Below are 27,021 nucleotides of genomic sequence, written 5' to 3' on the forward strand. Positions count from 1 at the left end.
CATCACACACAGGTTTTGTTCGGGTTTTTTTTTTTTTTTTTTTGACGGACAGCCATAAATAAACAGGATTGTTTCAGTGCACGTTGTAAAAAAGAAAAAAATAAGGAGGCTGTGAATGTTTTAATTTGTTTATCAAACAACACCGGGGTGGGCCGTCAGAGCCGGAGATGTTCCCCCTCCTGGGGACTGTGAAACGTCTCTCAGGAGCAACATATCCGGACGCCAGAGAGAATCCATCTCGTTAATAAGTGAGCGTTAAATCAACTGGTCGAGTCATGTGGTCAGAGAATGTCCTGTTGTCTCAGCAGGGCGTGTTATATATATATATGCGTGTGTGTGTGTCTGTGTGTGTGTTTATATGTCTAAGGGTGGTTAGGGAGGAGGGAGGGAGGGGTGGAGTCCTGGCGTTACCACGGCAACAGCCTCAGTTATGTAACATCATATGGTGCGGTGTAAACAAAAAAGCATCCAGCAATGTGTACAATCCCGCCTATTATCAGTGCAGTGGAGAACACGGAGACATTTTGCTCACATTTAAAACTGCAGTCTGTCTCTGCAGCCTTAAAATGAGATATAATGTTCCTTTATTGATCTCCCTCAGCAGCATATGGAAATATAGTACAAAGAATAAAGGAAATATTAATAAAATATACAGTAAAATAGACTGTAAGAAGCCTGTGTGTGTGTGTGTGTGTGTTACATTAATGATGAAAAAGCCCTTTATGGATACAAATTACCCTGAGAGCAGTGGACATTACTGCCTCATAATTCACCTTTTACTGCCACGCGTGGTCCCTCTAATTGAAAACCCTGAGATATAGTTTGTTAGGGAGGAGAGCGGCTGTTTGCACTCTGCTACTGGATCCTCTAATGGTGTTTAAATGGAAAACTGTCCAGTGTGATATAAGGTAGAGGTTATCTACACGGGGCCAGCCAGGGGTGCCAAAACAATTATACTGTATTTATTTTAGGGTGTTTATGCGTCCGGTTTCTTTTTTGCATATCCTCAGCAAAAGGAAGCGTACAGAGAAAAGAAAGGATAAAAAAAAAAGGACGCCACCCTATAAATACTTCAGCAACATCAATCTTTATCCAAATGCCTCGCTGTGTGCCAAGAGAAATAGGACACTCAGGCATTCCCTTATGAATACTGTCTTTCTTTGGAAGGTCGCGTTCAATAAATATCTATTTATGATACGAACTGAGAGACAAAGATATAAAAGCGGCACAAGAACCTCCTTGAACGGGGTATCGGTTAGCAGAGGACACAAACAGCAGTGCCTTCCCTTCACATAAGAGGCTATTGTTCAGGAGGACAGATCTGCTGGGCAGCTGTGCTTATTTTCTGTAACCACTCCAGGATATTAATAGCCCCTCGCTGCCATACACTAACACTGCTGTGGGGGCAGTTGAGGAAGTCCCCTTCTTTTTTAATATGACCATTATATGACCGCACTGACAAAAGTCTTAACTGACAAGGCAGGGAGTTTGGGGATGTCCAAAAAGACCTTTTTTATTAGGTCTGTAGGTTGATGCTTGGATATTTCAAAGTGTGAGGGGTCAAGTAATTTAATTTATACGGGCCCAAAAACGCCAATTTAATTACGATCTTGTATAAAGAAAAGAACATGTAGTGGTAACAATGGAGGATCAATGACAATATTCAGCAAATAAAAACAGAGATGAAGAAGATGCCTGCGGTTATAATTAAAGTAATACTGTGTAAATGAAGATTTTGGAGGATGATGTCAAGAGTGTGTCCGCTCTGGTGGCTGTGGTTGGTCTGCATCTCACGTAAGCTGCAAGCACCTAAAGCAAAGGGGCATTTTATTACTATTATTGTGTTATTATAGGTAATAAAAACTAAGAATATTGTGTATTTTGTGTATAAAATAAAATAAAAATGTAAGGCTTTTGTCAGGAGCCATTGGTGCACATATTTACTGAGACAGGGATGTTTACATGTGTTTGTGTTGTAATACCTGTTCTTTACTCCTTTAATCTTCCCCCCAACACATACCCACATATTATCATTTTTAAAAAAGTATTTAAAACTAAACTAAAACTAAACATTTTGAATAAATAAACAGAAAACTGAGGCTGTGTTACTTTTATGTTATATAGAGTTACATTTAGCCAACACATCGTATCCTCATCCTGAAATCATTTTATTTTCTATAAAGGTAAAACTGTTTAAAAATACCAACTTTTAAGTGTAAAGCCTCGTCGCCCTCGTCCACAGACTGTTATACTATAGCAAGAAAAAACTATATATTTATAGATAATACTATACTGGAGCTAACTAGCTCTAACCCTTTTACAAGCTTTTTATATTAATTATATAATCAGCTGGAAACTTTTAAAAAGTCACATGGAGACAGACATTTTCAACCAAGCCATTATCTTTATGTTTGCCGGTGAGAAATGAGAAGCCTGCGTCTGTTTAAAGCCTAATTGTTTCACAAAATTACCACAAATTGTGAGTTATTATTGTAAATAAGACTTCATAACTCCAAACATACAAACTCTATCAGAGCAATGCTGAACATTAAAGACACGAATGGATCCCGTCCAGCTCCAACTACACACTAAAACAAATCCGATCTGATTGGTGCTCGTATTGATTTTGGCTGACAGAGCGGCTGCTGAGGGCTCAATTAATAAACAATTGTTCCAGTCTTGGCATTGTATTAGCTCAAAACCAAACAAGCTGTCTTCTCAGGAAAATGTGGTTATGTAAATAGGTTTTTTTTCAAGTCACACACACTTCCTCTCTCTCCCCCTCCTTTTTCATCCGGCACTGAAAAACCATCTCAGTTTTTGTTTCCGTGGGTGTTCAGACAGCAGCAAATGACAAAAATAAAACAGGAGAAAAGTGTCATTCTCAGAAGAAATAAGACTTTTAACTGATGTTAATTCTAAAAAAGAAAAAAAAAACTTTTTACATGCATGAAATCATCAACAACCAATCACTCGACAGACAGAAAAAACGCTGCATCAACGTTCGCGTCGACACCCCGTTGCTGTTCTCGCACAAAAAGAAAAATGTTCCACTATTCAAATGTGCCATTTTAAGTTTGTTGCAGTTGAAACAGGTGAGTCATAAAGCTCGAACTGAGCCAGGAGTCCCACTCTGCAGTCTGCAGCAAGAAGCCTGTGATATGATGGTGGGCGGCTGTCACACAATCACTTATTAATGGGTAGATTTTGCCTCACTGCAGCAAAGTTTCTTTGGGTGACACTGTATATGTGTGTGTGTGTGTGTGTGTGTGTGTGTGTGTGTGACACTTTGTTTTTTGCAGCAACTTGAGGTGGAAAAATCAGAAAGTGTTCATGCTGCAGTTTAGTTTCCTAATCTGGGTCATCTCTTCTCAATGCTAAAGATTAAATTCAATACGTTTTTTTTTAATTAAAAATAAAAAAGACCTGTCGACTTTGTGCTAATTATAATCGCTCTGCTACAGCTAAACGTTTCTCCGCGAGGACCCCCGGTTGCTGGGCGAGGACGTTCGATTTATTTACGCATTTATTAGAGGGCTATTTTCCGACTACGAGGCAAAAAATAGCGTGACCTTTTTCGTTCTGGTGATGTGTCATAGCCGGACCCGACGCAGGACAAAAATAACACGGTGCCTTGGCACGACACACCGGTGCACCCAGGCAACCTTGTTTCTGCTGCTTTAAACCACACCAACGACACTCAACGATTAAAAATCAGATTAAAATCAACTTGTGTTGTTGTACAGACCCTTTCTTTGACTTGAGTGGGCTGTGAGAACATTTTGGGTTTTGTTGTCACGTTGGAGATGGAAACGAAGGTGAAACTGAGCCGTCGTAGTAGAATTTCCCTCCGTGCTTTTAAAGACTGAACGCCTTGTTCATTAGAGCTACTGTGGAAAATGTGAGTTAACAAAGTGAGTGTGAGTCTGTATGTGCTCACACACTGAGTTAGACGTATTGATTAGTGTTATTGACTGATCAAAATACAAACACGCTGGCTTCTTTTACAAATATAACGTCCACTTTAGCATTAGTTATCGTGTTTTCCCTTACAAAACTGATAAAAGCAAGTTTCATTTTAGGTTTTTGTTATGTTATTTGAGGAATAAAAAACTTCCTCACTTTGGAGATATACCTAGCTAGCTCCTTTAGCATGCTAGCTGCAGTTGAGCTGCTTCGTTTCAGTTATCTGATATTGTGTGTTTGTGTTTTTCACTGGTTTAACTGATCAAAGTACAAAAATATTGGCTTATTTTACAAATATAACGTCCACGTTAGCATTAATTATCATGAGTTTTAGAGTTCTGTGGCAACCCGTACAAAACCTGATAAAAGCTAGTTTCATTTTAGGCTAATGTTATTATTTTATTTGAGCTAGCTCCTTTAGCATGCTAGCTGCAGTTGAGTCGGCAGGGAGACTGTAGCTAACTGTAGCTAACTGTAGCCAACTGCTGCTAACTGTAGCTAACTGCTGCTAACTGTAGCTAACTGTAGCCAACTGCTGCTAACTGTAGCTAACTGCTGCTAACTGTAGCTAACTGCTGCTAACTGTAGCTAACTGCTGCTAACTGTAGCCAACTGCTGCTAACTGTAGCCAACTGCTGCTAACTGTAGCTAACTGTAGCTAACTGTAGCTAGCTGTAGCTAACTGCTACTAACTGTAGCCAACTGTAACTAACTGCTGCTAACTGTAGCTAACTGTAGCTGACTGTAACTAACTGTAGCTAACTGTAGCTAACTAACTAACTGTAGTTAGCTGTAGCTAACTGCTACTAACTGTAGCCAACTGTAATTAACTGCTGCTAACTGTAGCTAACTGTAGCCAACTGTAGCTAACTGTAGCCAACTGTAGCCAACTGCTGCTAACTGTAGCTAACTGTAGTCAACTGTAGCCAACTGCTGCTAACTGTAGCTAACTGTAACTAACTGTAGCTAGCTGTAGCTAACTGCTGCTAACTGTAGCTAACTGTAGCTAACTGCTGCTAACTTTTACTAACTGTAGCTAGCTGTAGCTAACTGTAGCCAACTGCTGCTAACTGTAGCTAGCTGTAGCCAACTGTAGCTAACTGTAACTAACTGCTGCTAACTGTAGCTAACTGTAGCTAGCTGTAGCTAACTGCTGCTAACTGTAACTAACTGCTGCTAGCTGTAGCTAACTGTAGCTAGCTGTAGCTAGGTGTAGCTAACTGCTGCTAACTGTAACTAACTGCTGCTAGCTGTAGCTAACTGCTGCTAACTGTAACTAACTGTAACTAATTGCTGCTAACTGCAGCTAGCTGTAGCTAACTGTAACTAACTGCTGCTAACTGCTGCTAACTGTAGCTAGCTGTAGCTAACTGTAACTAACTGCTGCTAACTGTAGCCAACTGCTGCTAACTGTAGCTAACTGTAGCCAACTGTAGCCAACTGCTACTAACTGTAGCCAGCTGTAGCTAGCTGTAGCTAACTGTAGCTAACTGCGCTAAAGCCAGATCACGTTGCGTTAGCAGTGACACTGAAGAACACGTTGCCTTTAAAATGGCCGACGTTAACACTCGTGGTTTCCTGGATGCATATTTGTTTGCTAGCTTGTTCAACCAGTCAGACGTATTATTATGGGACACATAAACACGGGTTTAATTCTCACACACGAGTCTGTTTTGAAGTACAGCTGCTATTAGTGCGACATCTGGATACACAAAGAAACATTTAAACACAATTTAAACTCTTTTACTTCCTCCATGTTTTTGATTCTTGATGCTTTTTTATTTAGTTTCGGTCTTGAGATAAAATAATATCTCAATTAGATATATTTTTATGATAAAGATTCAATTTATTTAAATAATTTTAATTGTGTTAAGTACATTTTAACCCAAGTAAACCTTAAAACTTGTATTTGAGTAAATGTACTTTAGTTTGCACCACAGCAAATAACTACAAGTAGTATTTACTTAAAGTACTCTTACTTAAGTTCAATTTTCAGGGTAAATATTGTTCTTTTTACTGCACTACATTTATTTAATAATTTGAATTACTTAGTAGGTTTAGATTAATAATTGCCCACAAAATACAATCAACAAATAAATTCCAATATTATCAGATCAATAAAACTATGCAGTGTATATTTTATGTGGTATTTGAGGATATTCTGCATATAGACACTTATAGTAATTTGTTGTGGTTGTGTATCTATCTCGTAGTAGAGTATTTCTACATTGTGCCACTTCTACATAAGTAAAACAGTGTTTGCTGCACTGGTTGTTTGGCACCAGTTGAGGCCACAGTTCATCCATGTTTTCTGATTCACCACCGCGGGCCCCGGTGTGCAGAGAGACCCACTGTTGTGTCCCTGCTGCGGGTTTGTGCATGGGAAAGCCCGGTCGGTAGTGGCGGAGGGGCACAACGTGACCTGACAACAAGGAACCTCCGGGAAAACCGTCAGTCCTAAACTATGTGCAGAAAGAGAGGGTGGGTGGGGGCCCTGCAGGGGGGCTCACAACGGGCGACCCGCTGCTCCTCACTGCTCCACTAGGAGGAGGAGGAGGTGTAGCTTCATCATCAGTGTGCTTTGCAGGCAAATTATTCTTGTTTTTAAAATGAGAAAAACAAAATATCAGGAAATGACACGTTTTTTTATTTTGAAAATAAAAAAATAAAAAACGATCTGTTTAACTTTTGATTTCTGTTTTTTATTTTGAAAGTAAAAATTTATTTATTTTTAAAAAACTGTCGTTTTTTGTGTAAAGTTTTTATTTTTATTTTTTTTATTATTTTTGTTTTCATTTATTTATTTATTTTCAAAATAAATACATTTTTACTTTCAAAATAAATACATTTTTACTTTCAAAATAAAAAAGAGAAATCTAAAATATAAAAATTAAAAATTAAAAAACCACCTCGTTTTGTTGCCTGTGTATATAACTGTTGGTCGGGGGGGGGACCCTTCAGGAACACGGATCCTGAAGGCTGAAACCGTCTCCTCGGTGTCAGGACGAGGAGTCACTCGGTCGCTGCGGCTGTGGCTCCGGCCGTCGGGATCCCCCCGCTGCAGGACGAGGACACCCCCGCGGCTGAGAGGCGGAGACGGGACCCCCGTTGACGTCAGTGGGCCTGTCTGTTTCCTGCAATAGAAAGTGAGAGAGAAGGTGAAGGGAGAAAACACGGAGCAGTACCCCCCCTCCCCTTCTCCTCTCCTCTTTACACTAAAAAAGGTGTGTTACAACCCTGCACCTGTGAGTATTAATACATCCACTTGTGAGTGCGCTTGATTTGTTTTTCTGCGTGGTTTTTTCTCCTCCTCCACCTCCTCCACCACCAGCAGCACCAGCAGCACCCAGCCGGAGCCGGAGCCGGAGCGGGGCTTCTGTCAGTGTGATATAGGTCGCTGTCGGTAGCTGCAGCCTGAGAGAGAGTCGGACATGCTTTTATCGCTGCTGTGTGCCTCTCGTCCGGGTTTTAACCCTCAACTTTGACGGGTGTGTTAAACCCGGTCAGGTGGACGCAGGTGAGCACCCCCCCCTTCCTCCTCCTCCTCTTCCTCCACCACCTTGTTTTTGGCGCAGTGTTTTCCTGTGTGGACTCCTGCAGCAAAAAAAAAAAAAAAAAAAAAAAAGGACGCAACTTGAGCTCTCCGGTGCTTCTTCTCTAACGCAGCCGCTCTTTGTTGCTCCTGTTCGTGCACACTGTAGGTAAGATATACCCCCTCAATGTTGTTGGTGAAGGTGTGTGTGTGTGTGTGTGTGTGTGGAGGTTTGGTTGGATAAAGGAGGAGGAGGAGGAGGAGGTGGAGGGAAAGTGTCCCGGTCGAGCGCTGTTGCAGAGACAGTGAGGGGTTTTCCCTGGCTCCTCCCTCACTTACAGGGCGTTCACGTGTTGCAACAGGCACAAAATACGCTATTCCCACGCGCTGTGTTTTGCTGACTTCATTGCATGCAGTTAATTTATCTTCTGTTTTTAATCAGCTGCAACCCTTCCTCCTCCTCTTCCTCCTCTTCCTCCTGCTGTGAACCACCTCTCCTCCGCTGCACGGAGCAAGAAAAAGACAAAACCCCGCAGCTTTATATATTTATATCTCCTGATGTTTCAGATCTTATTAATTATGTCACACACTCTCACGGTCGGTGCGTGCACTGTGCGCGCGCGCGCTGCCGCCACCTTTTTACATAATGTGTTCCGGTTGATCCTCAGGTGTGAGCGGACTCATTAGTCACCTGCAGGTTGCATTCCTGCCTGTCAGGGTGGTTGAGGACATAGCGTTACAGCGCAGCTCTCCAGCGTGTGTTTGTGTGTGTGTGTGTGTGTCAGTATCAGGGTGTTTCCTCACATATATGCACAGACAGACAGATAGGCAGGCAGACAGATAGACAGACACGCCAGAGGACATGTCTCACTCTCCTCCGCCTCCACATCAACCGAGACGTCGAACCCGCGCTCCTGTGCATCCGTGCGGCATCCAGGTGAGCTGCTGCTGCTGCTGCTGCTCTTCGTGTTTTCTTCCAGGACGTTGTTGTTGTTGTTGTTGTTGTTGTTTGTGTTGTGTGTATGTGCGACCCGGTGCACGCGCCCTAACAAACAACCCTATACCGAAAACCCTACCGTGAGATGATGTCATTGCTCTAGTGCCACATGTACCGACTGTATGGAAGGGAGGAGGAAGGAGAAGAAATCATCATCCAGTTGTAGTAAGTGTTATGTAATATCGGTGAAGGAGGAGGAAGAGGAGGAGGAGGAGGAGAGGAGGGGGGAGAGACAAAGGCTGATTCCTGGAGCTGCTCTCTGCAACGTGCATTGCTCTGACAGGGGGTAGAGGTGTTGTGAGGACACGGTGGGGGGATGATGCAAGGGCAGGAAAGCTTTTATTTTGATAATATAAATGAGATATTTAAGATTTTGTGTGTTTTTCTGTCAGATTTTTTCTTATGCGGTTGTTTTTTTTTTTTGTCTTCACTAAAAGAAGCTGTTGCAGCGTTTTGTATGTGTGTGGCATTTAACTTCACCCACCTTTTCTGTCTTACGTCGGTTGTCTTTGTTAGGGGTTTAACAAAACCCCAGAATTTGCATGAAACCCTCATATTTAAAGCGTCTGGTTGCAATCGAGAGCAAACGTTTCCACTGTGAAGGAGGGTTCAGACTTTTTCTGCAGTGATCCAACTTCAGCAGGTTAGATTTCTCTCCTCTTCCTCCCCCCCTCCCTCCTGAGCGCTCATCATCATCATCACCAGTTGGCGGCGGCGGCGGCTCACACAGGACCTTCTTCTCGTTTACATTCGTCTAAAAGTTGAGGAGCGGGCATGTCAATCAAGATGTTTTCCCATAAACAATGGCGGATCTTCTCACCTCTCTCTTTCTCTTGTCTTTGTGTTTGATATCAGAGTGGCAGATAGCAGCTGCTGCAGAGGTTATATTGATATGGGGAGAACATATTCACACCTCCTCCCACTGACAGTAGACAGTACGCCGGAGCCGCACTGCACATTATTACAGCACAGAGAGGAGAGAGGAGGAGAAAGAGGCCCCTGAAAGGAAAAGTCCAGCACCTTTTTTTGAGGAACAAACTCAATCAGCGTCTCACAGACACCTTTTATTGATCACTGTGAGCTCATGTTTTAGCTGATTCTGACTCCCTGTGTGTGTATATATATGTGTATATATATATATTTATATGTGTGTGTGTGTGTGTTTTCTGCAGATGTACCCAGACTGCGCCTCAGGAGTCGACTCTTCTCGCGGTCCAACTGCTAGAATTCCCCAAGATGCACCTGTGAACTGAGGCGGGGGAAAAAGATGCCGCGGACCAAGCAGAACAACCCGAAAAATTTAAAAGGTGAGCTCACGGCTTCTTTTTTTGGTGGAGGCTCGGTGGCGTCCACGAGGCCGCTGTTGAGCGGTGATGTTGTTGGCGTTTAGATGTGTTGCTTTGGGCTTTAAATAGCGTTTTTACTTCCTTCCTACATACCCAGATATCTGATTAGATGGAGTTTGTGTGAGAGTAGGTCGTCTGTCGTAGCGGTGGTCTAAAAATACTTCATATGTGTTTATATATGTTGTAAAGTAACATCTCACATGTGAGTTTCACCGGTCGCCTGTCAGTGGCGTCGTATCTGCTTTGCACATGGTTGTCTGCCGGAAGCTGTCATAAATATCCAGTTTTAAGCTTCATTTATACGACACACTTTTTAGATCTTGGTTGTTTTAAACTCTATGTTTTAACCAGAGGAAGGATTTTAGTCCTCAGACGTCTGGATCTTAAGTTATCAGAGGAACAAGCTGAGCTAACGTTAGCAGCAGCTCCTCTAGAACATCCTTTGTCCGTCAAACTGGTTTTAATAGCAGATCTGTTTGTGTTAGAGAGGAGGAGACCTCTGTGGATAATTCGGCTCCTGGTAGAAACCTCCTGAACGATGAACACCGGAGGAACCGTAACCAGGATTAGTTGACTGCAATGTTGTTGAATGCAACAACTCCCATGATCCCCACGCTAATACGCAACGTCAGCAAACTTTGACTTATTGTTTTGATGTGAGAGGGCGGCAGAATCTCCATGCGATAAGTTTAGGATTGTTTTTTTGTCACTGAGCTTCCAGTCGGGCTGCTTTTATGAGCTCATGAACATTTGATGGTCATGTGATCTTTGGCTTTCCTCGCACTCGGCCGGTTTCTTCGGAAGCAGGAATCAGTTTGTTCCCGTGAACCCTCGCTCACTATCTTCTTACGCTGCCTCACATGTTGCTATCCCTTGTTGTGAAATCGACCTTTCACAGTGGGTTTGTTTTGATTTAAAGGACGAGTGTGTAGGGTTTAGTGCCGTCTAGTTGCAGATTGACACTCCCTCACTTCACCCTCCGTTTCCAGGCATGATGGAAAAACTATAGTGGCTGCAAAACACGGCCTTATTTAGAGCCAGTGTAGAAACATGGCCGCCTCCATGGAAAGGCAACTTATCTATAGATAAAAACGTCTCATTTTAAGGCAACAAAAACACAACTATTACTACTATCCTATTTTCAGTTCATTATACACTGACCAAACCAAATGTTTCATACTGAATCTTTACTCACATGATACACGTGTAAATCTTACATATATCTGCATCTTTATTGTATTTTATGGGCAGTAGTCAGCTTTAATTTTGAAGTCTGTGACGTAAACAGACTATTATTTTGTCTTTGCACATGCATGCTACGGCTGCATGATCTGGTAAAAACATCCTAATGAGATTATTTTGACAGATATTGCGATATGATTGTGTGGTAGTGAGCGTTATTACTGGTAGAAGGAAACATTGTGACCTGACAAAGAATCCCTCTAGAATCAAAACATTGTCATTAATAAAATATGTTTTGTTGTGCAGAATTTACAGCTTTCTCAACATTTTTGCATCATAAATTTAATCATCTCTGAAAAAAACTATTTAAATCCTGATGATGTGATATGTTTTGGGGGTCTGAACCAAACAAAACGTGTTCTTAAGTCTGGAAAACAAGATTTATAGGCCAGAATCTCTCTGCAGCTCTACAGGACTTCACTGTAAAGCTGTTTGACAGTTCGATTAAGTGTAAATTAACAGCAGTCTGTGGCTGCATTGTTTGTATTTATTAATCTGAATGTGTGTGAGTCCTTGAGGATCCTCATGCTGCAGAATAATCCTCAGAAATAGAAAGAAAATGCATTTTAAAGTGCACATTTATTACAGGGCTGACACAGCATATCGAAGCGTCGGCAGCGTCCTTCCCGTGCTAACACAGAACACCAATTGGCTTGACGGATTTCGTGTTATGTTGAGAACTGACAGATTTACGTGTCAACAGACGTTTGCAGTTCACAGATCTACGAATTTTGCAGCGTTACATGCTGGGTGTGAAAATGTGCATCACTGCCATTCCCCAGCAGTCGATCCACACGGCAGATTTCCTCATGACTGCAAGCAGCGAGCCAGAGTCCCTCTGTTTATTTATCATATAAACACTTTTTTTTCATGGAGCTTATTTGGCCAAACAACATAAATAATTAAGTTTTAGAACAGTACATTACATTGCCCAACAGAGGACGATAGAAACGGTGGCCAAATGATACTTGGTTCTATTTTTAATGGTGACTGTTCCCTCGTTTCTCTCGGCGCAGACAGTCGAGCTGCAGCTGCTGCAGTATTGTGGGTTAGATTAAAGATCTGGAGGAGAAAAGAGTATAATTGAATTTGATTGAGATGGAAGATCTTAATTCATTGTAAAGGAGGTGGGTGGAGTGAAATGTGTTAAAGCCCTGGTTTATTCCGGGTAATAAATAATCAATTTTAAATATTCTAATGTGAAATATTCTCAGTAAATAGCTGAAAAGGCCCCCAACACTCCTACACAGGAGCACCCAGACAGAAAGAGGCAACAAATACAGTCTCTTTGTGGTTGCTTTGTGTCTCTTAGTGGTCCTTTTGAGTCTCTTTGTAGTTGCTTTGTGCTTCTTTGTAGTCATTTTGTATCTTTTTGTGTTTGCTTTTCGTCTCTTTGTGTTTGTTTTCCGTCTTTTTGTAGTCATTTTGTGTCTCTGTAGTTGTTTTGTATCTCTTTGTAGTCATGTAGTGTGTCTTCGTAGTCATTTTGTGTCTCTTTGTAGTCATTATGTATCTTTTTGTGTTTGCTTTTCATCTCTTTGTGTTTGTTTTTCGTCTCTTTGTAGTCATTTTAACTCTTTGTGTTTGTTTTTTGTCTCTTTGTTGTCATTTTGAGTCTCTTTGCAGCCACCCGTCTGGCCTCCCTACTGCCTTAATTGTGATTTTAAAAATGCTGGTGCATGTCTCTTTCGCCGTACGTTCTGCTGTCTTATATGAATCTTTATCCCAATTAAAAACCTTTACAGCGTTTAAAATCGGGTAAAGAATCAATATTCTCTTATTTTCCCTCCTAAACACAACACAGTGTCTCTGAGTCATTACCTTGAACTTGATGAAACTGGCCGTGTCCAGTTCTAGTGAAATCTCAACATGTTGTGGGGAGTACCCAGTTCACTTCCTCATCATCTGATAACTTGTTGAGACATTTGTTTGGCTTCTTGTTTTGCCTTTTGACCCAGTTCATCAGCTCTCCTCCCGGGCCTGCACTCAAGGCTTTTCCTTCATCATCAGACAGGAAATGATAATTGCATGGCATGCTATCACATGCTTAAACTCTGCTGTGGAGAATGTCTTTTCCTGCGAACTTAAAGAGCCCTCCTCATAGTTCTCTAGAGCCATCACAAAATTATGATTAATGTCCAGCTTTAATAAAAAAAAAAACCCTAAATCAGCCTCAAACACTGTATTTTATTTGTTTAAGAACATGGTAGTAATTAATCTGCACAGATACAAACGCGGTATTTATTTCAGTATTCTTGGCTGGATGATGGGAAGCCTCGGCCCGTCTCGGGTCCTTTCTGCCTCAGAGGCTTGGCAGCGTTCAGACTCTGGTACAAAAAGAAAACCACACTAACATTTTCCCTCCCGGTCGTCTGAAATCTGACTTGACACACTCTGTCCTGTCCGGGGACACAAAGAATGAATTGTTTTATTGACACCGGCCCGACCCGGCGGCTCTGCTGACATCTATCAGATGAATTTAAGGCTACGAGGACAAGCTCGCTGTAGACATAAAGCTTTATATGAGCCGTGAACAAATCTTATTTACACAGTGAACGTTTTTATGATCTCCTGAATACATTTATTTGAGCCATAATTTACAAAATAACTTTATATAATAAATAAACAGCCCATTGATTATTAGTTAGAATATAATGCAATAAATCTTAACTGGAAGCTCATAATGATCAGTTTCTGTTGGCGTTGTGGGACAGTGCTGCTAATTCTCTATAATAAAAGCAAACTATTTCAGGCACTAGTTACGAGTGTTTTTATTATTGTTTTTTAAATGGCTAATATGTTTTTTTAAGTTGAGGGCAGCTCCATCGTATAAGCAAACAGCTTCTTGACCTTCATTGTCACATCTTGTTTTTAATTCTGTTCTTATGTTGTTGTAAAATGTTGTTACAAACACGAAAATGACTAATCCAACCAATCCATGTCAACATCACCCATACAGCACACACTGATCGATTATATGGATTTATTTTAATGAGCTGACAGAACAAACACTGATGTAACATATGGGACTCACTGTATGTGAACTAACAGTTAATGCTTAGTCAGTGAATCGTTCTTAAACCCAAAAATTTAAAGTTTACTGTCATATATGACAAAGAAAAGCTGCAAATCTTCACATTTTTGGCATTATTGATTAAAAAAAACCCATGATTTAAATGATTAAACAGTTATCAAAGTGTTTGTTTAACTGTCTGTTGATCGACTAAATGATTAATGACTTCTTAAATGGTAGTTTGCATTATTTTAAAGCAGGTGTTAATTAAACTCTTTAAGTCTGCACTGCAACAAATGAAGACGACACAATTACGGATTCACAATATGGATTTTAACTTAATTACCTGTTTCTCGTGGCCGATAAAATAACCGATTACTTTTGTATTTTAAAAAGAAGCTCGTAACCTGTTTTTAGTTTTTAAACAACTGAAGGTAAGAAGCAAGCGAGCAAAGATGGATGATTTTAAAATTAGTTCTAACAAGAACAACAACAACAGTTCTGACTCTTCAGATGTAATTTTTTTTCTATTAAAGTACTTTCATAGAACTTAAATCCTATCAATACATTTGCATAAGAATTTAAAATAATATTAATTTATCAAGATTTAATTATCAGGATAATTATTAATGATATAAAATTCACCCTATGAATATTAAAAACTGGGCGATTGTGGCTGCAATCACTGTTATATTTGCTGATATCAACATATATATCATAATTAGCAAATTAATGCAAAATCACACATAACCAACGATCAGACTGACCACCAGTGCTCTATTAGTTAGTTTTTAATCACAACTTATCTGTAACTATTACCTACAGTAATAAGACATTTAAAGAGAGTTAAAATAATCTCTATGATTCTGCTACAAGCTGATGAATCACAATATGAACCTTTAAACTGCAGCAACGAGCAAAAACTAAAGAGATCAATACGACTGTGAGACTGTGAGAGAGGAAGGAACTTTGAGTGTGTTTTTGTTTTGGATTAATCTTTCAGGGGAAACATTCCTGTCTGTGTTTTTATCTGAATCATAATAAACCGTCACTCACTGTAAACGGAGAAACAAAAAGGAATCGTCCGCCTGTTTTTTTTTTAAAAGCTGCGTTATTTTTCTGATCTCTTCTGAGACGCAAGAAGACGACGAAGAAAACCTCGCTCGCAGGCGCTCGGTGAATCATTTACCCTCCAGAGACAGTCGACAGACTCATTCATAAAACCCGACAGCTTAAAAAAAAAATAAATGTGAAATACGTAAAAAGGTTTCAGGAACTCGATTAATTTTCACAGGTTTTTTATTAACCTTTTAAACTGGATCGTGTGTGTGTGTGTGTGTGTGTGTGTGTGTGTGTGTGTGTGTGTGTGTGTGTGTGTGTGTGTGTGTGTGTGTGTGTGTGTGTGTGTGTGTGAGATGAGCCTATGACGCAGTTTGTGGGCATCAGTGCAGGAAGTTAGGAACTCCTGTCCCCCCCCTTCCTCCTCCTCTGAGCCTTTTGTTTACTTTCCTCAAACAGCTGGTCTCTAAGCAGCTCTGCCGGGATACACGGCAGTTTCCCCACCTCAGAGAGACGCACTCACTCACTCTCTGTGGACATCAGCAGAAATACACATTGTGCTCACCGCTGCCAGGCAAACTGCAGCGATGAAAGTATTCGAGTCTCTTCATGTGTGCAAGGAAGGGTTGGTTTATTCAGACTAAACAGTGTGGTTCCACTAAACTAATACATGATGCTTAACTCAGACTTTATAGCATTTGTTTCCAAAGCGGAAAGGTGGGAAAGAGAAGTCTTTAATCGTCACTTTAATGAGTTTCTGTACCACGTAGGACACTGGTTCCTAACCTGGGGGTCGCAAAGCTTCATAGGGGGTCTCGAGGCCTTCTTGATTTTAAGGCGAAAAGTTAGAGAATATACGCAGTAGCCCGATATCTCAACATGGTTCACTTCTGTGTTAAGTAAATTGTCTAACTGAACCATACATACATGAACCAAAACATAAACGTCATATGTCCACCATGTTTTCCATCGTTTGAGTCCAACTTCTTATATTCAAATAACAGCAGTGGAAGAAAACATCCAGAAATGAGCATGTCCTCCTGCAGACTCTCTGTACGTGTTAATATTTGTGTATCTGGAAGGAAAGCTGGGCTTGCGTTGAGCGACGACAACCGAATTGTTTTTAACTTTTTTAAATGATGCAGCAAAACTTAACACCTCCACCTCGTGCTGCACGCTTTGTGGGAAGTGCAGCCTACTCAGCTGCAACGGAAAATCTAATGTGACCCAGTGTTAAAAACCCACAGATTTTTAGAAATGAGTGCAGTATATTAACCTTTTTCTGTACATGTGCACTAAGCTGCGTTCGCTCTCGTCTGTTAGTTATTCATCCAGACGGCCCTTCAGTGGCTACGTGGTGTTTTGACATCTGTCTCGTGTGGCTGTGTGGTTTTTCTCTCCCCGTCCTCTTCCTCCAGATCCTCATAGTGCCCCTGAAAATGCCCAGACTTGTTAGCAGCACCAGTGTTTATAGAACTGACTCTGCATTCCTCTTGTCTTATAAAAAGGCTCCTTGCACCAGAGCCCAACAGGTCTTGGTTCTTCTTGCTTTGGAGAACATGCTGCGTGATAAATGGGGAACAACTGTGGTGAAAAAGGGTGTGTGTGTGTGTTGTGTGTGTGTGTGTGTGTGTGTGTGTGTGTGGGGGGGGGGTTACATTTAACAAGGTGGAAAATGTTTACCCTATAAAGCCGATGCAGGGAGACGGGAGTTTCTCATCTCTCAGACATCCTTGACTCCGCTGACGAGGATGTTTATGCACAGAAATAAAGTTTGTGTGTTTTATTACATTAACCTGACGGCTTATTAATGTGTAATTTGTGAAGGATGGTGGATTTATTATGTTTAAAGCAGGTGCGAAATTGTCTCGGCGACCCAAAATAGAAAGAGATGAAGACCCGTCCGTCAGCTCATGTTGTTTTTTTCAGCACCTCGGTGCAACAGTTTCCTGTTAATGATCAATCGTGTGTCTGACCGTGGTTAAATATCCAGGGTCAGAATGAACTGCAGCAGCAACCTGCACTAATCGGAGTTACACACTAACCCAGAGTTCAGCCCGACAGTGACTGAACACAGACATGTTTGTTTGTTTGTTTGTTTGTTGCTTTAAAGCGACAGGCGTCTCCGTGGAGACGAAATGAGCTTCATTTAACCTCCAGAAGTGTCTCAAAATGAAGGTCAGAGGTTAGAGAGGCCTCTTCTGTCAGCTTTGTGCTTGTTCCTTCCCAGTCCCTTTTTAATCAGACCCTCAGACCAGGACCAGGATCAGGGTCTCCTGCATACCTCAGCACAGCTCCAGCAACCAGTGTCTGATGTAGAAAACAGAGACCTGTATAATCTCGTAATTCTTTAATTTAAGGGATTAAAATGTGTCTTTCTTTATTTTCCTCTAAAGTTTTTGTTCTTGGTTCATTTGTTTTGATTAGTGCAGTAAAAGTTTTTTTGTAATGTGACTTTAATTCCAGCAGGTTGTTAACGAGTTGAGAGCCGATGTTGTCACTTTGTCCGTTAATGTGTGTCGTGAATCCTCTAATGTACGAAGTTCAGAAGTTAATGGACAGCTCTGTGCTGTGACTTCAGTGCTAAGGTTAACATGCCAAACTAACTGCAGTGGTAGAAAGTAACTAAGTACATTACACGAGTATCATACTCAAGTGTTTACTTTATACTTCTACTCCACTACAATTACAACAGAGTCAAATATTGGACTTTTGGCTCCACCACATTTATTTATTAACTTATAATAAATTCACAAGCAGCCCAGCAGTTTATAAAGTAATATATCTAAATATATATTTATCAATAAATTACGATTATATCTTCTATAAACTGATGTTGTTACATGGATGCATCAATAATCGTAGTTCAATAATACTGTGTAATCTACTTTATTCTGCACAATGAGTACTTTTACTTCTGGTACCTAAATATATTTTAATGCTTCAGTATGTGTGTATTGACTTTTACTTGTAACATAATATTTCTGCACTGTGGTATTACTACTTTTACTTACTCAAACTTTATTAATATAGCAGCTTTCGTGCTTCACAGATGATTGACAAGACGATAATGAAACAGAATGGAATAAAAACCGACTAAAGTAGATCTAAAAATAGAAATAATGAGAAAAACTACACAAAAATTGATTTTACAGGTATTACAATAGTAAAGTAAATTAAGAAAACAGACAAAAATAACAAGAAAAATGGTTTCTTCCACCGTTGGCTAACTGCCGTGCACTTTTCGACTTGAAGCTAGTTAGCCTATCTGCGTCTCCTAGCAACACCGCCCCCCAGATGTCTATCAAACCGTTGCCATGGAAAAACGCCCGCTCGGACACTGTTTACACGAATATCATTATGCACAATAGCTGCGGTATCGTTACGATTTGTTTTTTTCTTCCTACGAAAAGGAAGAAAAATTATTTAAAAGTTAAGATAAAGACGTGTGTGTGTGTGTGTGTGTGTGTGTGTGTGTGTGTGTGTGTGTGTGTTATGTAAAAAGCCTCCTCAGTGCAGAGAAAGAGTTAACATCCTGGCCCGAGCGAATGGATTTTTACATGTTGTGTCACGCTCAGGCAGCCAAACCAGTGTTTCCGTACGGTCCCTTCAAATTACAGTGTGCAGAGAGATTCACACAAAGGGAACCTCTCTCCCAGAGGCGGGAACAAACCGGGGTTTTAGCAACAGTAACTACAACAAGACAGGCTGAAACTAGTTCAGGGATGTCTGTTTAACTTGGTGGTAACCTCAGAGAGAGCTTTCACTCTGACTGAGCAGCGACAGTTTTTATGGCCGTACTTTATTTGTGTGTGTGAATGAAATTGAATATGGCGTCTGCTCACTTTGCCATTCTGAAATGTGGGTTAATGTCTATTCCTTCTTTTTAATGGAGGAATAAAAGCTTTAGTCCTTTTTTAAATTTTTTTTTAAACTGTCGCTGGTTTTAATGGCGTCGACTGTCAGAGAGACATTGTGCAGAACATATTTTTGATGATGGAAAATGTGACGATCAGAGAGCAGTTTTATGTTTTAACGGAGGTGAATCTCACTAACGGGGGTGTTTGTCATCACCGTGGGGCCTTCTGCAAAGTGGAGGGCGGTCGGTCCGTGACCAGTCGGCCCTCAGGGTTAAACACAGCGGTGGGGAAGAGACGAACCGCCCCAACACCTGGGAACATCTGGTTTTGAGGAAACCAATTTGTTGATGCAATTTATTACTTTATTTATTTATTTGTTAAGTTGTGAACCAATCTACCAGATGTGCTCTCTATAAATCTGCTCCCAATGAGAAAATATACTTCAGTACAATATTTACAGCTTGTTGTTGTTTTCTAATGAATTCAAAGAGCTGCAAGAGTTTGATCATTTAATCAGATGTATGGAAACTTTACTTTAAACTAAGCATTCAGTGGGTCTGTATTCTCCATCTTACCACTACCAGACCTTTTTTTATTTTTAATCAGTTTTCAGACGCATTCGCTCCAAGATACGTTTTTTTAATTTCCATTCCTCAGAGTTATAATATCTTGCTTTTTTCCCCCCCTCCTCTGCTGTGAGCCGACATTTGTCTCCCCTGATAACTGCTGAGTGTGTCTTTAAATGTTGAACTAGAGGCCTCCATATTAAAGAATCTGTTACTCCTACTGGGGCTTTTAATCACCGCACTGGAAAAGGTCAACCAGCTAAATTTATGACGGTAACCGAATGAGTGATCACGACTTAAAACCTACACTTCTGCTTTTGTCTGAAAAACCCAAACAACAGTTTACCATCACAGGAGAGAAAGAAGTGAATTTAATTCTCCTTCTGTTGAAGCCCCACTTTAGCCTTTCTTCCTCCCACCTCACCTAAAAGCATTGGCTGCTCTCAGTTTGAATGTCTGTCAAAACTCCTGCCTGTTTATCAGACATTGGTGACTAATACCAGAGCTAACACCACCCGCCTGCTTGTGCAGAAAAGGTCTTGCATGCATGTGTGTGTGTGTGTGTGTGTGTGTGTGTGTGTGTGTGTGTGTGTGTGTGTGTGTGTGTGTGTGTGTGTGTGTGTGTGTGTGTGTGTGTGTGTGTGTGTGTGTGTGTGTGTGTGTGTGTGTGTGTGTTTTAAACTGCGTGTTTTCTTTTGGTTCCTTAAAGTCGTGCAACCTTCTCATCTGTGCTGCGAGCGTCACTGTGTGGAGGCAGAGATGCATGAGAGAAAATGTTCTACAAATCAAGAAGGCATCACTCATTAACAGCCTTTTTTTTACCTGTCACTGCTGAGGCAGATGTGTGTGTGCGTGTGTGTGTGCGTGCGTGTGTGTGTGTGTAAGCTCGCCACCCACTCAGCCGTTTACGTACGACCCCCTGAAGACTGTTTACAGCCTCGTGTGTGTCCTGGGCTTCGTCTTGTGTCTGCAACAAGGGCCGCTGCCCAATCAGTCAAATTATTGGGCTTTAACTTTTCAAACTGAAGCATTAGTGAAGGACTCAGGCAGGCCGAGTTAAATTGGAGCTAACGAACGGTGACCTTCTTCTACTCGTTAGGCGCACACACACACGCGCGCACACACACGCGCGTGCACCTCTTCGCCCTCCACAGGTGAGCCTTTGCGGCCCCGCGGAGCCGCTTCCTGGAAACTCGGTTGAGCAGCATTGATGTTGGCAACTCAGAAAGGTGAGCGTCTGAGCAGGAATGATGAGGGAGAAAAAAAACAAAAAAAACAAAAAAAACAGGGTGGGGGCCCGGCAGGATTTGCCTCCGCTCGCATCAGCACAGAGACCCAGAATAGTGGAAGAAATTCTCCCTGCGGTGGCGGCGCAGGACCGATGCCGGGGCTGGATGTCATGTTATTTGGAGCTGTGCTCATGACACATTGAGGGGGCGGAGAGCTCCTATACGCACTCAGGATGTATGTCATCTGCAGAGAAATGCCCCAACAAAACCTGCCTCTGTTAGACGAGGGCTGCTGAGTCCCGAGGGTCTTTCTTTTTTGTTTTTTTATGATAGTGGGGAAAATGTGATGCGAGTTAAGCTGCTGGAGTTGGAGGAAAAAAAAAAATAATAATAAAAAAGCTTTGGAAAAACTGCTCAAATATATATATATATAAAAAAGAAGAAGTCTGCCAGCCGGAAACCCTTAAAAGGGTTGTTGTGTGGGGGCGCTTTACTGTGTGTGTGCAGCTGCGTGTGTGTGTATGCAGAGCTGGCATTGCTTAATGGTTTGCACACGCAAAGCCCAATGTAGGGGTTGCCAGGGAAACAGAGCAGCATGAGTCTCGGCCTGCAGGTGCTGTTCCTTGTGTCCTACTGCTGGAACCTCCTACGAATGTGGAGGGAGGGGAGCGATGGGGGTAAAGAGATGAAGGAGGGCAGAAAGGCATTCTGGGGAGGGTGGCGGCGGAGGCGAGGAGGGAGGTGGGTGGGGGAGCTCGAGGAAAACTGGTAAAAGATGAACTGATCCAGGTACACGGCGGATGGGGAAAGTTGTGGCAGTAAAGTGGGATGAATGGGGACGGGGCCAAAGACAGGGTTCAGACATGTTATGTTAATCTGATGGATGCCGGTCTGAGTCCTGTCGGTCGGGATTAAACGTGCACAGACATCAGCTTAATTAACGATATAATTTCAACTTCTTCAGATTGAGATCTAATAGAGAAGAAGAGAGCGCAGTGAGAGGACATAAGTTAAAAGAGCGGTGGGCTAACCTCCAAACTGATCCTCATCGCTTTACACAGATCTGATACTTTCATCTGTCGCCCATTTAACGACCCTTCAGCGGATGTTTAGGTCACATCCTTCGTGCACGTCATGATTTATTCAATACAATTATTTGTTTCTGTCGCACTTTGATTTTATCGATAAACCTTTTTTGTTTTAACAGTTTTCAACGTTTCCACTCAGGTAAATACAAAAAACCCCACAAAAAATGATGACACTGTAAAGGAACGTTCATGTAGAAGACACACAGGAGGTAGACTGCACTTATAAAGCATAATAAAGGGAGGTAAAATAGTAAAAGCACAATAATAATATTAACAATAAGACCTCAAGCTTTAAAATGATTTGGGTTGAGTCGTTCCTGAAGTCGAGGACTTCAACCAAAGTCACACTTGTGCTGTCAGAGAAGTTTGGAGGGAGAAATAAGAAATCGCTCCAAGAGGAGAAGAAGCAACATTGCTGTCAGTTCGACCCAGGAGTCTGGCAGAGAGCGGGGCAGTGAGGTTTGAGGTTTGATGGGAAGGAAAAAAACCAGGGCGGAGGTTGCTCCGTAACAGTCGGCTGGATGTCAGCTCAGATCTGGAGGGGAAAGCCGCTGTTTCCCCTCCGTTTGAGTGACAAGCCCAGAGGTACATTCATACATTCCTCTCTCTCTCTCTCTCTCTCTCTCTCTCTCCTCTCTCTCTCTCTCTCCCAGTCCCGTCCGGTCGGATCATGCATTGATTTATAGGAGAGCTGCTGACTTCCTCCTTTTTTTTATATATATATATATACATGTTTATGAATACTCTGCTCTGCTGCAGCAACATAATGGTTCATAATTAATTCAATGTCAGCGTCTGAATTTAAGATGATAAACGGCGTTGGAAGTCTCAGCCGGGCCCCTTCAAGAGGACCTTGCCGTTGACTCAAACACCAGATGTTGAGGTGGAGGCAAGGGCAGGTGGGTAGATGGGTGAGAAGGCAAAGGTTAGCGGCCGTGTGCAGGCTTCCTTAAGGTCAGGCCGTGGGCTGTATTTATCAACAGTGACACTTGCTGTCTTTCTGTGCTGCGTGGGATCCTCACTGCAGCACGCCGGCCAATCAGAGCACAGCTGTGTGGCTCTCAGAGAGTCACATGCATCAGGCAGGAGAGTGACTAACTATCAGGCTGCATGGGAACGGAGGCTGTTGCTTTACAGGCGACAAACTGAAGCTCTCCCCTCCCTCCTCCGCAACCCTGTCAGAAAGACAATATGCTTTCTTTAAAAATCTCCACACAGCAGATCCTCCGCTCCGTTAAAGATTATGCCGTCACTGCGCCTCACTGGGCTCTTAAAGTGTTGATGAAGACGCTCGGAGGGGACCGGTTTTAAGAAGGCTGGACATTTAGCAGCACAACAAGTTACCTGACGTGATTTAGAGACGAATGAGTGTTTTGGTGCCGCGAAAACAGGATCAGATCAAGGCTAGCTGTTTCTCCCCCGCTTCCAGTCTTTGTGCTAAGCTAACAACATCGTGACTCCAGATGTGTACTCAATATCTGCTTTTAAATGTCAGTCAGACATTTGTACAAAGACTCCACAATTATCGTATTTCAGGGTGAATTGTTGCGCGTTGAAATCCAGACGGATGTGAAACTAAACCAGAGTTTGCACTTCAGGATGCATCCTAGTATGTGAGCGGTTACAGGTGTGTCGTGTTTCTGTACCATGAACCAGTGATTATAATGGACCCTATCATTTATTAAACTAACATATGATATTTCATATTATATATTTAAAAACTGTACAATGAACCCAAATAATGAACTCAGAAACTGCAGGAAGATTGTTTAAGGAACTTTTTTTATACAATTCTTTGTCTGTTTTATATATTTTTTGTGTTTTCTAACAATCATTCAGACTTAATAGGCTTCTTTTTCTGACAAATTCAGTGTTTTCTTGTCCCTGATGCTTGGCCAGAAGTTAACCAAATGCTGGGATATAGTCTGACTGTATATATTATTAAAGTTTTCTCTTAAAATCAATCAATAAAATCAAGGCCACACAACCCCCCCGTGAAGCTTTGGCGACCCCTAGTAGGCATCCCGACCCTCATATTGGGAACAACTGCCGTAAACCAAACAAAACATAAACCTCTTTGTGAAATAATCTTACTTAACGTTACTTATTTTATCATCACAGTGTTAGAAAATGTAAAACAAATGTTTGGTTTCGCCGAAAAACTCAAATTCAATCAATTTACGATGTTATGACACAGAGAAAAGAAGCAAACCCAATGAAAGAAGCAGTTAATGTTTGACGTTTCTCGGTTTGAGTGACTCAGTCAGTGAACGATTACCAAAATATCATCAGTTTGCGCAACACTGAGGAAAAAATAAAACCTTTTTATGTAACAAAATTTCTCAAATTTTAAACGTTTTCTTTGAACTAGAGCCTCAATAAAAGTGACGTTTTAAATTAAATCTTAAATTATCAAAGAATAAACAAACAATATTATGCATTTAACAGTTGTTTTAGATGCTTTGCGACGTGGCCTCACACTCGTGTTGGTGTTCCCTCGGTCTGCAGACACACACACACACACACACACACACACACACACACACACACACACACAGCTTCAGCAGCCAGTCAGCAGAAAGCAGGATGCTGAATAATGGAGCTGAGAGCCATATAACTGCAGACTGTGGGCGTTTTTACAGGAATCACTGGACCCTTCGCATGTCAGCAAACAAGTTCCCTCTGTAGGGCCTCTTTAAAGACCCAACCTCAGGGGCCCTGCCTCATATCACGGAGCCGGCTTCATTCATAAACTCGCTCTTTGTTTTGATCGTTTCCTCGATGCCTGTGGAGGCTACTCGGCCACCGGAAGGAAATATGTTGTTTTGTCTGTGCGGTTTTTGCGTGTTTGTACGGTATCGACTGAGCGAGGATGCAGAGGGGAGGAGTGGGAGGAAGTGAGGAGTCGTATGCCCCCGAAGTGTCTGTCAGTGTCAGGGGAGAGAGGAGAGGGGGGTTGAGAGAGGAGGAGAGAGTGAGAGAGAGGAGGGGGAGAGTTCGTCCTTGGCTGCCCAGACTCAGTGGACTCCGGTGGGTCGATGGTGAAAGATTGAAAGCCCCCAAACAGCGCGTGAGTCATCAGGAAGGTTGAGCGGGATCAGCGAGGTCAGGTCGATATTTTAAAGACGTACACACACACACACACACACACACACACATATATTTAAAGAGAGGTCAGGAGTGCAGACAGCAGCGACAGGTAGCGGACAGGTGATCCATTGATTTTAAATTATATTAATATACAACTCATTTACAACAGCATCTCTTTGGAGGAAATGTTAATGCTTAATATTTGTTTTCATTTGGTGATTCTGGCGGCCCCTGTGGACAAGAGCGGTACTGTTTCCACCAACTGTAACCAGTTAAAAACTACTTGTAGTACGTTTAATTAGCCTTGACTGTTTTACGGTTATGGTTAAGTAAAGACTGCGGTTTTGGTGATTCATCCGCTCCAAACTAAACAAAAAGTTGCCTCTGAACATCATCCAGACAGTAGTTGTAGTTTTCACTAACACAAAATGGCAAATGACTAAACTGAATCAGGTTCTGCAGTTAACGCTGTTGGACTGTAGATTGTGTTACAGTCAGAACCATCAGAGCTGCTAGTTACAGTAACTAATGCTAGTTACAGCGGCGATTTTAAAAAACATCGATTGTAGCAAAAACTAAATTAATTTAAGTTAATCTATCACCTATTAATTTATCCATCCATCAGTCCAGGTTGTTTTAATTGAATGATATCATTGTGATTTATTGTTATATATTTATCTTTATTATTATATAAAACTCTGAACCAATGTGATATAATAAAAAAGCTGTATCGTCCCTGCAGGGTTTCCATCATACTTTAGATATTTAATCTCAGTTTCATATTCCTTGTGGTATTAAAAAGGTCTTAAAATGTAACTTCGTGAACAGAAACCACTAATTATCTGAAGGCTTTTTCTTTTTTTTTTTTTAACGATGGGAAACTCGTGCTCCGCTCCCCTCAGCGGGGTCAAACGGTCACGTTGAGTCTCCCATCAAGCGATCGCGTCACGCCGGCTATCGGGTCAGTTGACCTTTAGTAATAGCTTTTTTTTTAAATGGAAAAAGCCGCTCAGCCGTGCAGCAGCAGTGTTTCTGCAGGCGCGGGACAAAGATAAATGCCTCCAAAAAAAGAAAAAAAGACTGGAGGAGGAAAATGGGGGAAAAAAGGGGGGGGCAAGAGCAGCAGTCGAGGATGGGGAAGATGGCAGACCGCCAGAGTTAAGGGTGTGAAAGCGAGGGTGAAAGAGAAGGGAGAATGATGTCAGGTTAAGAGAGCGATAGGGACGAATGTAAAGAGGGTTAATGGGGAGGCTGTGAAAATATGTGCAGGGGAAGGAGGAAGGAGGAAGGAGGAAGGGGTGCCCGTCTGCTGGCAAAGCTTCATCCTCTTGCGTAACACGGGCCATCTCTTCCTTTAGCCGCTGTTGCCATGGGGAGAGATGGGAGGGAGGGAGGGAGGGAGGGAGGAGGGGGTTTCTGAGCTGGTGGGAGAGACTCTGGGGAATTCTGTGCTGCGACGATCTCCCCCGACTTCCCTCCTCTTAACGGCACTCGCCGAGGGAGAGGGGGGAGAGAGAGGGGAGGGAAAAAGGGGGTGATTTATTTATTTTTAGACCTCAACATTCTGGATGCAGTCAGAGCTGTAAGACAGGCTGCCGGCCACGTCCACCCCCCCCCAAAAAAAAACACGTTTTAAAATCAAAAATAAGGAAGCTGCTGCCATGTGAGACTGTGTGTGAGTCAGAGACTGTGTGTGTGTGTGTGTGTGTGTGTGTGTGTGTGTGTGTGTGTGTGTGTGTGTGTGTGTGTGTGTGTGCGTGTGCGTGTGTGAACCTGCAGGGCGTCGATGTGTGACTCACCTCTCTGGGTTCAGGTGTGCCTTGTAAAACAAAATCCAGGCGTTGTTTGTAACCACGATTTTTTATTTGCACCACATGACTAACAGTTAGTCTCAGCAGTCTGTCTGTCTGTCTGTCTGTCTGTCTGTCTGTCTGTCTGTCTGTCTGTCTGTCTGTCTGTCTGTCTGTGTGTGTGTGTGTGTGTGTGTGTGTGTGTGTGTGTGAGATGAAGAAACATGTATCCTCGCCTGTAGT

The 27,021-nt window shown here is 42.1% G+C and overlaps 1 protein-coding gene and 1 long non-coding RNA gene across 5 annotated transcripts in view; one reads left to right on the forward strand and one right to left on the reverse strand.

The window, feature by feature from the left end:
- Positions 1-567: 567 nt before the first annotated feature.
- Positions 568-7,346, reverse strand: LOC127358342 (uncharacterized). Its single transcript, XR_007882416.1, has 3 exons — positions 7,210-7,346; positions 6,876-7,100; positions 568-1,809 (listed from the first exon to the last, which is right to left on the reverse strand). It is a non-coding gene; the product is annotated as an uncharacterized LOC127358342 (long non-coding RNA).
- hivep1 (HIVEP zinc finger 1) overlaps positions 7,337-27,021 on the forward strand; it is a 53,859-nt gene continuing 34,174 nt past the window's right edge. The window contains exons 1-2 of one of the 4 annotated variants that reach the window (XM_051391348.1): positions 7,337-7,483; positions 9,668-9,802. In XM_051391348.1, coding sequence (XP_051247308.1) covers positions 9,763-9,802 — 40 coding nt within the window. In that variant the 5' untranslated portion in view covers positions 7,337-7,483; positions 9,668-9,762. Of the gene's footprint in view, positions 7,484-7,567; positions 7,668-8,333; positions 8,436-9,407; positions 9,572-9,667; positions 9,803-27,021 lie in introns of those variants that run through there. The other 3 variants (XM_051391347.1, XM_051391349.1, XM_051391350.1) reach the window with 3 other exon arrangements.

Source organism: Dicentrarchus labrax, unplaced genomic scaffold (genome assembly GCF_905237075.1).
Source record: "Dicentrarchus labrax unplaced genomic scaffold, dlabrax2021, whole genome shotgun sequence".
NCBI lineage: Eukaryota > Metazoa > Chordata > Actinopteri > Moronidae > Dicentrarchus > Dicentrarchus labrax.